The sequence below is a fragment of the Caenorhabditis briggsae genome (assembly GCF_000004555.2).
Source record: "Caenorhabditis briggsae complete genome, chrI, whole genome shotgun sequence".
NCBI lineage: Eukaryota > Metazoa > Nematoda > Chromadorea > Rhabditida > Rhabditidae > Caenorhabditis > Caenorhabditis briggsae.
In genome coordinates this window covers 5,897,352-5,911,309 of record NC_013489.2, presented here as the reverse complement: position 1 = coordinate 5,911,309, position 13,958 = coordinate 5,897,352, and the positions used below count along the sequence as shown (strand labels likewise).

Here is a 13,958-nt window from a genome sequence, read left to right as displayed (position 1 = left end):
AACTTTTTTCTGTAGATCAAAAATCAATTTGCAGTTCGGAAATGTTCTGTGGAAGAGCGTGCCGAATTAAAAAAAAGTGGGACCTGAGAAATTGAAAGGCGTCGCTTTTTTGATCTACGAAAAAGTGCGGCAAAAACGTAATATTTCAGACTTTTGGCTCGTTCGAGCTGCTTTCGCAATTAAGTTCGGTTTTTCGATGAAAAACAGATTCTAGAGATGCTAGCGATCATTTTCATACCAAGAAATCTAAATTTTGTCCAGAAAATCCCATTGAATTCACAGAAATAAGTTTCGTTTACTACTGTAGTGATTTTGAGGCAAGGCCTCGAAAATTGACCGGGAAACCGCCCGCGAAATTTTCCAGGTCCCATTTTTTTTAATTCGACAATAACGTTGAATGAAAAAGGGTGTTTTTTCTTGCAAATAAACAAATTTTTACATATTTCAGCATGATGATAGTTTAACCCAAACACTACTCATGAATTCATCTGCCAGTGAATCCCCAATTTTGTAAATAGAGGAGAAAATCATTTGGTTTCGAAAAAAAAACAAATATTCAAAAAACCATTCATTCAAAAATCTATTCAAAAAACATAACAAATAATAAGCAAACAACGGATTTCAAAACTACCCTAATCTACTAAAAACAATTTTCACTGTGGACGAAGACGTACGAAACCCTCAATAATTCTTCTTTGCTCTGGGTTAACATTGCACTTTTCGAAAATACGATTGGCGAGAGGTTCTAGTTTTGTCCGATTCGCCGTGAGTGACATGATCTGCAAACATGTTGCTGCTCCGAAGGTGTCTTTTTGGCGCAGCGCATCTTCGAAAAGCTCAGCCATCGCCCAAGGCCTTGCATGCCCTTTAGGATGAACGGTTGCTTCTTCACCACTACATGCGTTCTCATCGAGAAGAAGCTCTAGAAGCTCGTATGCTTTTTGTTGCTCTCCAATTCTCGTTAGAAGCAACGCACATTCGGAAATCTGAAAAAAAGAGAAATAAAAATCTACCTAAAACGAAGCGGATTTACCTGACTCGGTGACAGCTTTCTTTGAAGTCGTCGCATTTTTTCCTCGGTGAACTGACTAAATTCAATCCAAACAGCTACCAATTTCTGTACAAGAGATGTGTATTGCTCGCGTTCGCTTGTCCCCAACGTCTGAAAACAAAAAGTGTCTTTGGAGTATTATGGATTTCATGAAACATACATGCAGCTGAACATCGCTCAATTTTTTACGCATTTCCTCTCCCAAAACTCCGTTGATGATCTGGCCAGCAGTGATTCCATCAATGATAACTCTTCGAAGAAGTGGCCAATGGCTATCAGATGACACCGAAAGTTTCCGGTAAATGAGAGAGCTCAAGGAATTGTTAACACCAACTAGTCTTGGAACCATTGACGTATACAAATCATAAATCTTGTTCAATGAAGTTGTCTGTTCGATGACTAATTGCAAATAGCGGTTATAAAAGATTGATTCAATGGTGAATGATGGCATTTTCACTTCGTTAGATTTGGACTCGTAGATGGAGAGAAGTTTTGCAGCGAGTTTTTCGTTAGAAGCTCGATAAAGAACACACATTGCCTCAGCAAAAAATAAATTGCATGATGATGTTACCGGTGTCAAGTTGCTCGTGCTTATTCTATTCAGAATCTCATCCAACCAGGATACAGCAACTGTCAACTGTCGTTTGAAGGCTGCATTCTGCTCTTCGTTATCTCGCTTTTCGTTTTCCAAAATTTTAGAATCCACAAGGTTTTTGATGATGATATAATAACTCGAGAGAGCTGGTTCCACTCCGATTGCTTTCATCTCTCCAATGACTTCCGTGTAGGCTTTCATACGATCTTCAAACTTTGGAGCTTTTGTGGCGGCCGTGAGTAGAGAATTGAAAGTGAAAACATCCGGTGAAATTTTCTGAGCAGCCATTTCCTGAATAAGTTTCTTTGCTACAGAGAAGCTTGACGATCCGATAAGTCCATTGAAAGCTTCTCGGTGAATTTTCCCTTTTGCAGCACGGTGCTCTTTATACAATTCCCTGGCTCTTTCCATACTGGAGTGGCCCGAAAATTTGCACAGGCCACTTATCATGATGGAAACGGTTTCATCGGTTTTTGGAAGAGTTTCGAACAACAAGTCAGGAACACCACCCGAGTTCCAGACAGAATGATCATTTTCTCCAAAGTTGCGCATTCCTGCCCAGCTGTCCCATTCAGCAAACGGAACATTCGAGGAATTGTAGTAGGCAACAAGGCGGAATAGTTCCAGCTGGACTTCCTCGCTCACATCAACATTTTCCGATCGCATTCTTTCATACAGAATACATGTGTCTTGAACTTCTCGACTCTCCATTATTGATAGAAGACTCTTTTCTGTGGGATCGACTTGAAGCGGATCTGCAAGATGTTGTGGACGAAAAGCTGGCAGTCTTGGCTGATCTCTGTCAAAAGCAAAAAGCGTTGGCCATTCTGTTGCAAGTTCTCGGGCTGCTCGTTTTCCAAACTCCTAAATCCACTTTTTTCCAAATGATTAAATCGGATGACTCACTTTGGCCATGAAATAAGTCTTCTTGGCAGTCTGTGTTGATGGAATTGTGATCGGGTCATCAATATAAGCGAAATGAGGAGCTGTAGTGTCGGGACCAACTGTTTCAGAAAGAGCGTTTAGTAGCTCAGTGGGTGATCGCTTAAAAGAGGATTTTTTCTGAGCTAAGTAGATTGAAAAAAAAGACACACCTCAATTGCCGGTTGAATAGTCAATTTCTGTGCAATCCCGGATTCGGTCGATGACAAATTGCGAGAAATCACTCTACATAGTCCGATTCGCCCAATCATTTCCTATAATCATATAAAATTAGCACACCTCTAGAAAGAGCCATTGATGCAATTGAATTTTAAGTTGCATGCATGAGCTAGTTTGATTGGGTGAAAACACACAAAAAAAAGTGAAAAGCTGATTTTCTTAAGATATTGTGCGTATTTTAAAATGCATCGTCCGCAAAGAGGCGTACTGTCTGAAACATTGCCGTGGCCGAATGGACTAGGATTCCCGCCAGCGCGAGTTTTAAAGATGGCGTGTTTAAAAGTGATTTTTCTCAGTCGGGTCTCTAGTTCTCTGTTGTTATTTTTCTTGTAGTACTTCGCGAAATATCATGTCATTTTTCCAGAACAAATGGCGACAGACAGCGGAAACGAGTTAGCAGAATACCTAGGAGCCCACCTCACGCGACTGAATGAAATCGATGATTCAGTGGCAACATCTTCTGCTGAATGCAACTATGAAAACTTTGAAGAGTTCACAAGTTCTGTGGAGTTGGAGTTTTTCGAAGGAGATTTTAAGGATATCCTCAGAGAGTGTAATTCTTTATTTAATTAAGCAGAAAATTTAAGAACCATTTTTCAGTGAAGAAGCGTGCGGAAAACGTTATAATATCTGAAGACAAATGTGACGTTCGTGGTATACTCGAGGAGAGTACTATTGCGACATCGAAATTGAATTTGTTCATCTGGTATTTTTTGGAAAACGGAAGAAAATCAGACAGTTCAGAAGAAAAAGTGACTGATGGGGTGTTTGCTGCATCTTGTTACCTTGCAATGTGTGCATTACCGGGTGCAAACGCTGAGCTTTTTCAGATTGGATTATACAATGTAAGTGTCTGTTTTCTGACTAATTTCAAAACGAGGAACTATTCCAGCAATGCCTCAAAATCATTCGAAACTGCTGCCACACCATCAGGATAGGTGAAACCGTTGCAATGAAGAAGACAGCAGCTAAAAAGAATAAGAAAAACAACGGAACAATTGTGAACGAAACTGCTCCAGAAGATGAAGGAGAAGCAGATGCTCCCGTGATGGGACCGCCTCGAATTGCTGTCGATTCTGCCGAACGCTTCTTACATCATCTGACTACACAGCTATTTGGATTTTTACTTGGCAACGCATTTAGTATTGACGCACAGACACTCATGGGCACTCTTGAAGTCATCGAAGAATTCGGTCGACTCGATTTAGACAGCCGAACGGTCACAAGATCATACCGAGCTAATTCAATTCGCGAATTTCGATCTCTCGAGAGATTCACTGATAGATATTCGGCGTTCTTACATGTCTTGATCGAGAGCAAGTATCAAACAAGAAGAGAAATGGCTTATGGAAGATTGATTCGTCCTCGTTTAGCGTTAATCCCTTATCCTGACGATGGCACTAAAGCCTCCAAAATTTCCACCGAAAGAAAAAGAGCTGGTGATCTCACTGTCAACCTGATCCTCGCGAGAATCACACGGAAACCAGATGCGAAGGAGTTGAAACTCATCGAAACAGTAATCATCATGGTATACACCCAATGCCCAGACCTCGCCGAGTTCCGTACGAACATTGCACAATTCATTCACAAAATATTGGAAGCACTACCCTATCAGTATGCCTACGACTTTGTTCAATTGATGAATGCAATGTTCAAAGGACGTTCGGCTGGATTAAAATCCCTTTCGAACGAGCTCGCCAACGTTCTTCTTTCAAGTTTCGACTTCACGGCCGCCGATCCTGGACCCGTTGTGGATTTGGAGAAGACTGTATCTGAGGAAAATGAAGAGGAACCAGAAGAAGAGGAAGAGCCGGAGGAAGAAAATGGAGAAACTGAAGATGAGGAAGATGAGGAGGAAGACAACAGTGATGACGAAGGAAACAAAACAAGGAAAAACAAAGAAAAGAAACAGAAGGACAAGAAGAAAAAAGAGAAGATGGTTGCAGAAGTGAAGAATGTGGATCGAATGGATGCGTTGTCTGTTTTGTATAATATTGTCTACATTGCATGTCTGGACAAATCTGCAGCAATGCGGCTACATGGATCTCACAGTTTGGCGAAAATTCTAGAGTCTAACACTCATCGAAATGCGTTTCAAACGTTTTGTCAGACAATCAATTCAAAAATGGATGAAAAGTTGGGCGATGTCGAAGATAACCTCAACGAATCTCTGGGTTTCGATGCGTCAGATGCTCCGGCTAGTAGTAAATCCAAAAAAGCCACAGATTTACTTCTCGACGAACAGCAAATTATACAAAAATTCAACAAACTGAAAATGATGAACAAAGGAGAGGCTCGAATCGAGAAGGACATCATCTACATGCTAGTCCGCAAACTATCCACCGATGATAAGGCGCCAGTGAAAAAGAGTTCTTGTGCTCTTCTGAAGACGTTCCTTTCGTTTTGCGACGAGGAAATAAAGTTTGAGACAACGCTGGCAATTCTTCAAAAACTGTGTCGGGATAAGACGGTGTCCGTACGGAAAGTCAGTGCAGAAGCTTTCACGGAACTAATGCTTCAGGATAACATTATTTTCAAGTAGGTCAAGAATTGGAAATAAATTTCTATCAGAAAATTTACAGAGAAAGTCTCAGTTCGAAATGGCTTCATTCTTTGATCTCAATGCTCAATGATACGGATAGTGACGTCACTGAGCATGCCAGAAAACTGATTATGAGAGTGTTGACTCCACTTTTGGAAAATCCATCCGAGTTGACGTGGACACTGCTAGACACTATTGAAGGCATCCGAAACCATCGGAACTATATCATGACCGCTTTGAAAGGAGCGGTGCGTGAGAAACTTGTCAAGAAGTCGGTTATGGATACAATGAAGAGCCACATTAATTCTAGAAGTGGAAAGGTGAATGGAGCTTGGATGGTGTTCTCGCAGTTGTGTGTTCAGTTCGAACAGAACGTTGACTTTGCAATCAACGAATTCAATAAGGCGACTTATCGAAACCGTTGAATATCATGCAGTACATTGTTCATGTAATTGTGAACAACGTTAAGTCAATCAAAGCTGATACCAAGAGCGATCTAGTGTATTCTTTGAAAAGTACGCTGAGGGATTACTGTCTTCATTCATCACACGCCAGAAGTTTATACCATTGTCTTGGGAAACTGATGGATGGAATTGGTGATAGATCAGCACGTGAGTTCTCCTTCGATTGCTTCGAACCCTCACTTTCTTTGTTTCAGATCCCCAGGAATTCCAAGATTTCGGTGACGAACTTCTCGTCAAATGTTTCGACACCATCGTCCAATCGTTTGACATGTTCAGAAATAAAGATGATTGGAACCGAAACGCCGAACTACAAGAACGTCTTCTCTGTACATCTCTCAACGTTGCCACCGAAGTATTCTCATTCTCGCCACAATTGATTCCACGTCATGAACGGGTTGCAAAGACCCTGTCTATGATTGTCAACTCCAACGACCCTCGCTCTAGTGATGCTACATCAGTTAACCCAGAAATGCCATCTGCTCATCAAACCCGCCCATCTACTCAGCTTTCGCAGTATCCACAGTCGCAAGAAAGTCATGAAGCGAGGATAAGGGCTCACGGCGGCCTGCTGTTCAGTGATAAAGTTCGCGCTGTTGGAGTTGTCACATTAACGAACATGATTGTGGCGGTAGACATTAATTTTTTGTTTCCAAAACGAAAACTTTCATTTCAGCATGATTGTCTACTGAAACTAATGCCTTCACTTGTAAAGCAGCTTCAACACAATCCATCTCATCAAATTCGTTCCAACGTTGTGATTGCAATGGGAGATGTGTGTAACTCGTGAGTTTCATTTTTAGATGATGTTCTCATAGTTGTCTTAATTATTCAGATTCAAAACTGATCGATACGCTCCGATGTTGGCTGCATCACTCTGTGATCCGTCTGTGCTAGTTCGTCGTCATGCCATCAACCAAATCGCGCGTCTCATTAGCAATGGAATCTTCCGATTCAACGGAGAAATCATGATCCGTACAATGATGGCAACACTGGATGCTAACGAAGATGTTCGAAACGATGCGAAGCTTTATATTGTTTGTTTCAGTTCTAGTTGAATATCTTATATTCTTTATTTTTCAGAGTGAAGTTCTCCAGTCAGAAGATCCGAATTTCTTCAAAAGCAACTTTGTTCAATACATGCTTGCTCTTACTCAAGCAAGACGACTCATCGGTACTAGGTACGATGAGGAAGATCGTGGACAAATCGACGTTGCAATCGGTGGTGGTACCGCGTTAGCCAGACCTTCGAGAATTGCAATCTATACGTTCATGATTGAATCACTCGACGATCGTTCGAAATTCGAAGTCAAGAAGAGCATGTGTGAGCGTGTTTTCGTGCCGATCATCAATGGAGAATACGATTTCGGATGTGACAATACACAGAGTCTTCTGGATGATGCCCTACTTATCATGGCTTCAAATGAGATGCAAATCAAAATGGAAGTAGGAAAAGATCCAAATGAAAACGCGTTAGATGAGCCACCACCAGAAGCTGTTGAAGCTGCGGCTGGATTCATGCAACAGGTCTACTTGGAGAACTATATGAGACTCATCGTTCCATCGATGCTTGCTCTCCGAGAATTCCTCAATCAACATCGTTCTCCACTCCAGCGCAAATGTCTGATGGCGATTCGAATGATCTGTATTGAACATAAAAACGACATTGACAAGATTCTTCAAGAGAACCGACAATTGAAAGAAGAAATGGCTTTCGAAATTCAGCGTGTCAAACAGAGAACAGAAGAAGCGAATCGAATTCTGGATAACTATCTACAGAGAGTTGTCGAGTTCAATAGGCGACAGAAGCGTCTTACAAAGACGCCTCCTCCTCCAGAAATGATAGAAACGGAAGTTCCAGAAGATGGAAACGTTGAAATGACATCGGCAGAAAAGGGAGCTGGTGTTGGTGAAGTCGAAATTGAAAAAGAAGCTGATGAAAGCATGAGAACTCCAGAGAAAAAGAAGAACCCATTGTTGGATAATCTGAAAACTCCAGCAACTGCTCTCAGGAGTAGAACAGAAGAGCAGAGTACTCCAAACTCGAGACTTCTCTCACCAACGACGATAAAGAAAATTCGTCGATCTGTTGGTGCTCTGATCCATACGGAGGCATGTTTGAATCCCCCAAATCTCGAAGATACGCAGGTCGTGGAAGAAGGACTCAGTACTTCGCGTCGGGAAAAGAACAACACGAATCCGAAAGAAAAAACGATTGTGGAAGATGAGGAACCAATAGAAGTAGAAAAAATCGTAGAGGATGAGCCACAATCAGATTCGAGAAGAAGTGTGGTCGCGGCTGCAGAACAACGGGCAGAAGAGTCCCAGAAAGATCTGGAAGAGGTTCAAGAGCAGCAAATCGAAGATGAAGATGCTGTGGCGAGGAGAAGATGTTTGTTTGAAAGAAATCGGGGATGAGAGAACTCTTTTGATTTTCTATTATAAATAGTCACGGTTTATCTATTCTTAAAGTTTTTTAAAAGATTTTGAATAGAAATGATTCAGATATATTCAAACAACTTCACTGATATTTCTTTCATGAATTATTTTCCAGCTCGTCGTAGAAAAACTCCAACATATGACGACGATGAATCAATTGACCGCGACGGAAAAGTCTGGAAGAAACCAAAGATTGTAGCTAGTGAGAATTTGATAAATTTTAGCCATTCAACTAACTATAATTTTCCCAGAATCTCCTGAAAATGAAGCAACGAATATATCATCAGCCAACGTGACATTACGTAGGAGCCGTCGAGTGAGTCGCACAACGGAAGCAGCAGTGGTTGAGAAGCCGAAACAACGAAAACGGAAGTCAACTAATGACGATGAGGAGGAGCAGATAGATCAACATGATTCTGCAGCTCCGTCGACTTCGGAGAATGTTGAGAACACTCCAAGAGGAACGACACCTCTGCTATTTGATGAATCAAAGCTTGTCGGTCGCCAATGTTCAACACCGATTCGAGGAAGAGATTCCGATACGGGCGATATGACATTCTCTCTAAATTTATCCGCTATCACCGAAAAAGAAGAAGTGAAAAATAGAAGTAAGAGAGTATGAGATGTTCCTGTTTTGAACTATAAATTATTTTTCAGGAAGTCATGCCGCCGTCCTCCATCAAATCTTCGAAGAAGATGACGAAGATGAAGAAAACTAATACCTGTGCCATTTTTATCCTTGATATTCATTCAAAATACGCTTGTCTCTTTTTCATTATCTCGTAACTATATTTTCAATATATATCTTATTATCAAACCTCAAACGAGACTGTATTCATCGTCGGATGAAGCTAAAAATTCACTGTTTTTCAAATAAATTCTGTATTCTATAATCCAGTCAATAAGTTCAAAGGAGCCATTTTTTATTATGTGCTACATGTCAAGTTAAGTATCTCCAGCACTCATTTGCTCGAGGATCATTTGCTAGAAAAGAAGGGGAATCATGTCTAATTTGGTTTAGCAAAAGTTGAAATTCCGGCACGATTGCCTCGAAATCGGTTCCTCGGAGCTGGTGGAGTCACGAAAATCATGCTTAAAAGATTCATTTGCAGATAAGAAAAAATCGATGATGCCCCCGAGAAGTCTAGTTTCAAATGTTTCAGAGCTTTTTTCAACGAGTTCTCGCAGACTGTAGAATAAATCTGAAAAAAACTTCGTTTGAAACACAAGTAGAAAATTTTCATTTATAAGCACATACGATAAATGTACGAATACGGTTAGAATAAAATACAATTTCGGGAGTTAGAGTGTGTGTTCCCGTCTTGGTAAAACTCGTTCAATAATTATGCAGTAAACGGAGGTGTGATTACTTCTTTCTCAATTCTTTTACAGCTCCCATATCTTTGGCGATTCCACCGATCTCTCTCTTGATTCTCTCCTGAACATCAGCACCAAGATTCTGAAAAAAAATAATTGTCGTCAGATCATCGGTAGAGTTCGAACTCACTGGAACGACCGCTTTGGTAAGTTTCAACTCCTTCTTATATTTCTTGATTTCTTCCTCAAGAATCAAATTATCCTGTTGATATTGTCCAAGTTTCTCGACCAACTTATCAACCGACGCATTCTCCCATTTTGTCATATCGATTCCCTTGAACAAAATCAACTTTTTGTGCAGATAATCACGAAGTGTTCTTGATTCGTTTATCAAATTAACAATGGTTTCCTTGAGTTCCGAGTTCATTCCAGACATGTTATGGGTCTTTTTCAGTCTCTGGACAATAGCATCAACCGCCATCGTTGACTCGTGAAGCAGTTGACGTGTTGGGCTGACGAAATCTAAATAAGTTCTGTGTTAAGCTATTTGTTATAGGTACTAACTGGATGGTTCCTTTGGCTTTGTTGATGTGGACGCTGTTTTTGGGCCGTTTGCTTCGACGGGTGGCACATTTTCGTTATTCACAACTGCCGCCTTCAATGATGCCTTCAACTCGTTGTTGTCCTTTTGAAGACTTTCGATTTTATCATTGACGTATTTCAGCGTTTCCGCACTTTCATGCTGCAGCTGGCTCTCTCGACTGATTCGACGACAAATCTCGTCGCAAACATGTTGAATTGAGGATGAATCCCTGAAAATGTGGAATGAGATTTTTAGAATTAATGTCTATCACCGCACCCTTTGATAAGAGGAACCTTCAAAGTCTTCTTGGTCAGCTCAGCAATCTCTTTTCTGACCCGTTCCAATCCTTCAATAGCGGCCAACTCCATGTCGTCTCGTGATTTGATCAACTCGATTTCCTTCTTTCTAGCTGTCAATTTAGCATCACAGTCGGTAAATTCTTTTTCCTGGAGAGAAACTTTCTCGAGATGCTCTTCTAAATTGGCAATGTGTCCCATCATCTCCTGCTTCTCATTGGCTGAGAATTCGACCTTGTCTTCTGCTTCTTTAGTTCTTCGTTTCAATTTCTGCATTTCATCTTTCATTTCCTCCAAGTGATCCCGGACCGCGTTCTCTTCAGCCAACGCAGTGCGAAGTTCGACCGAAAGACTTTCAATGACTTGCTTGCTCTCTCTTTCAACTTGCTCACGAGCTTCTGTGACACGATAATCAACCTCAATCATCATAGCATTTTCATGTTCTTTCTTGAGTTGTTGAACAGATCTTTTCGTTTCCTCCAGAATTTCTTCGGCTTGTAAGCGAGCTTTGCGCTCTGTGGAAACACGAATCGATGCTTTCTCAAGTTCTCTCCGAATTTCCTCTAACTCGTTGACAAGTCGGTGATGAGTAAGCTCGTGCTTAGCAATTTCACTTTCCAGCTCGGCCTTTTCTGATTCGATTTTTTTGAGTGTCGCCTGACACACTTCAAGATCTTCGAAGTTCTGAGCTGCCTTGATCTGTACATCTGACAATCGCCCCGGTGAGCCTTGTAGAGGGGACTTCAACTCTCTTGCACGAGCCTTGTCGAGTTCGCTTCTCAATTCTGCGACTTCATTTTGAAGCTTCTCCACTTCAATTGTATTGCTTGAAAATTTGAAGATTGGGCTATAGGATGCATTAAGAAGTGACGAAGAGGCAACATCTTAAAAATAGATTCAAAATGCCAAATTTACAAAAAAAATACCTTCAGAATGCGGTGCAATTGTGAATCTTCTTGATACGTCAGCAACAAAAGATTCAGTGATGATCGACTTTTCGAGAATCGAGAAGTTGACTGACATAGTGTGAAGATCTTTTTCAGCTGCTTCAAGGAGCCCTGATACATCGGCATGATCCGAAATACTGGTCTCAAATGCCAACTTCATCTGCTTGATGCGGTCGGCCAATGGACTGCTTGATCCCATCTGAGAAAGGGAATTGAAATAGAAAGAAGAACACAGGCTCTTACCTTTTCCAGAATATCTTCGAACAACGCTGCAGATGACTTCAGCCTCTCGAAAAGACGCGAGAGCGCGTCTCTGATCTGGGTCATCTTCGCTTGCATCTTCTCCGTGTTTGCAGCAGCTTCGTGCTGTCCTTCAAGAAGAATGGCTGATGAGTCGAGAATGTGTTGTACGTCTTGAAGGAGTGGCATGTGACAGTGCGAAGCTTGGAGAGATGCAGTTTTTGTAGAGAACGAGTGATTCTGTATCTGTTCAGCAGTCTCGTTTTGGTGACTCTTCAAAAGCATGTGCAGTGGTTTTGGCTTCATCATTGGCGAGTTCTTGAAGCTCTTGTGACTGAGGAATGATTGCGTGGCGTCTCTGTCAGGTGGTGGCATAGACGCATTGAAAGAGCTCTCAAGAGTATCATTTGGTTGGCTGTCAGACCTTGCTTGAGCGATTCGAAATCATTATAGGCTGCATCGAATGCTTCCTTCTGAAAAATCGCATCATTTTTATTTTTACATCTAGTTTCAAATTTCGAACTAACACTTCTCACAGCGGCACTAGTGTCCATAAGTGGCAGCTTATTCTCCTCCAAATCATCCAATTGACTCTCTCTGGGAAGCATGCGCATCGATGTTCCGCCTGTTTCATTCTCCTGCATAGATGTTACCAAATCGCTGGGAGATATTCCAGCCATCAATCGACTTTGACCAAGCGACATACTGAGGTTTCCATCTCCACCAGTCAAATGATCACATCGAATACGAAGATAGCGATTCTCATTACGTAATTCCTTCAACTCTCCGGTCACTTTCTCGATCTGTGCCTTCAACTCTTCGGAACTCTGACCGCCAATCAGTACAGAGGAGGAATCGAAAGTCGACTTCTTCAATCTATGAATCTCATTTTCCAATTTGCTACATCTGTTCATGTACTCCACAAGAGCCAACCGTGCCTTCTCGCTTTCATTTTTCGCATCAGTGAGTTTAGTTTCGAGCTCGTCGATGTACTTAATCTGTTCTTCAGTTTGTGATTCACGAGCGTTTCCGATGACAAACGTAGAGTTGGGAACGTTCGCACTAGGAATGACTTGAGAGGCAGCTGCTTCCAACTGGATACGGATGTTTTCCGACTGAGCAAGTCTGGCTGACTGGTCTTCAACCTCCGCCAGCAAGCTCTTTATTTGATCTTCCAGCTCGGCAACTTTGTCCATTTCAGAGAGAAGTTTATTCTCAAGCTCAGCAATCTTTCTCTCTTCATAACCAGATGTCAAAGTGAAATCTGGGTCATCTTTCTTCATTATGTCATCGAGCGTTCCGCGAAGTGTGCCATATGTGGTATTGTTCGGATCTGGTGCTGTAGTAGCTTCTAGATCACGAATTCTCTGCTCCATGTCCTTCCTCTGTTTATCAAATTGATCGACTTGCCCGGCAAAGTTGCTCTCCGAATTATCCAACTTAATCTGCATATCTTGAAGTTCTTTCTGGAGCATTTTGTAGTCTCTCATTTTCTCGTCATAGTCTTCTTGAGCGATCTTCATCTCTACATATTCATCAAGGACATCTTGAACTTTTTTGTGGCATACTCCTTTCGCCTCAAGGTACCGTCGCTCGTGCATCTGCACCTCGCACTGAAAAACAACTTTAGGTATTTTGAAAATAGTTAACATCTCACCCGCAAGCTATAAAGCTGGCCCTTCAGCTCCTCGTTTTCGTGCCATGTTTGGATGATTGGAATGCTTCTGACGTTCGAATTGGAAAATGAGCCAGACATTCCAGGCTTGCGAGCTGCCGCAGTAGATGAAGTCTCTCCACTTTCTCCAATAATTGCCAAAGAAGGCTGAGACATCGATTTTCGTGGATTCCCAGAAGAATGGCCAGATTGTTGGAGATTCGCTGTCGGTCTTCCAACGACATCCTCAATGTTTGAGTCCTCATTCAACACTGAGTTATCCTCCATATCGAAGCCTGAGAATTTCGAAATTTATGCAACGAATATGATGCGTAATGAAAGTGTGTTGCTATAGAAACGTGTCGAAGGAGGTGGCAAAATTTCAAACGAAGCTTTTCGCGCGCGTTTGACGGAGTTTTCCCCACTGGCGCGCAGTTGCGTGGACGGCTGAAAGCATGCCAGTGTTGCAAAAGTGCCTGCCGCAGTCGTGCGAAAGCTCGCCCCACCTACTTTTTTTGATGGGGTTATTCATTAGTATTTCTTTGCATTTTTTTGCATTTTTTTCCTATGCATTAGTGTAAAAAAATTAATTTTTTTACATTTTTTACATCATTTTTTTTACATTTTTTTACATTAGAATGCAGGTCTCTGCGGGACCCCCCGNCCGAAAAT

General features: G+C 41.6%; 3 protein-coding genes across 3 annotated transcripts; 1 reads left to right on the top strand and 2 right to left on the bottom strand.

Moving 5' to 3' along the window:
- Positions 1-653: 653 nt before the first annotated feature.
- Positions 654-2,839, bottom strand: CBG23745 (the record flags this gene model as incomplete). Its single annotated transcript, XM_002646133.1, has 5 exons — positions 654-986; positions 1,034-1,162; positions 1,212-2,510; positions 2,553-2,690; positions 2,741-2,839. The coding sequence occupies 5 exons, from the start codon at positions 2,837-2,839 to the stop codon at positions 654-656; spliced, it is 1,998 nt and encodes a 665-aa protein (XP_002646179.1).
- Positions 2,840-3,176: 337 nt separating this feature from the next.
- On the top strand, positions 3,177-8,968 carry Cbr-hcp-6 (the record flags this gene model as incomplete). Its single annotated transcript, XM_045235842.1, has 11 exons — positions 3,177-3,360; positions 3,408-3,652; positions 3,700-5,345; positions 5,390-5,753; positions 5,786-5,960; positions 6,008-6,596; positions 6,646-6,847; positions 6,894-8,202; positions 8,365-8,451; positions 8,501-8,857; positions 8,907-8,968. 11 exons carry the CDS (start codon positions 3,177-3,179, stop codon positions 8,966-8,968), a joined length of 5,220 nt encoding a protein of 1,739 aa, XP_045091152.1.
- Positions 8,969-9,615: 647 nt separating this feature from the next.
- Positions 9,616-13,574, bottom strand: Cbr-spd-5 (the record flags this gene model as incomplete). Its single annotated transcript, XM_045235838.1, has 7 exons — positions 9,616-10,088; positions 10,131-10,378; positions 10,426-11,329; positions 11,372-11,591; positions 11,636-12,025; positions 12,049-13,245; positions 13,290-13,574. The coding sequence occupies 7 exons, from the start codon at positions 13,572-13,574 to the stop codon at positions 9,616-9,618; spliced, it is 3,717 nt and encodes a 1,238-aa protein (XP_045091151.1).
- Between the last annotated feature and the right edge of the window lie 384 nt (positions 13,575-13,958).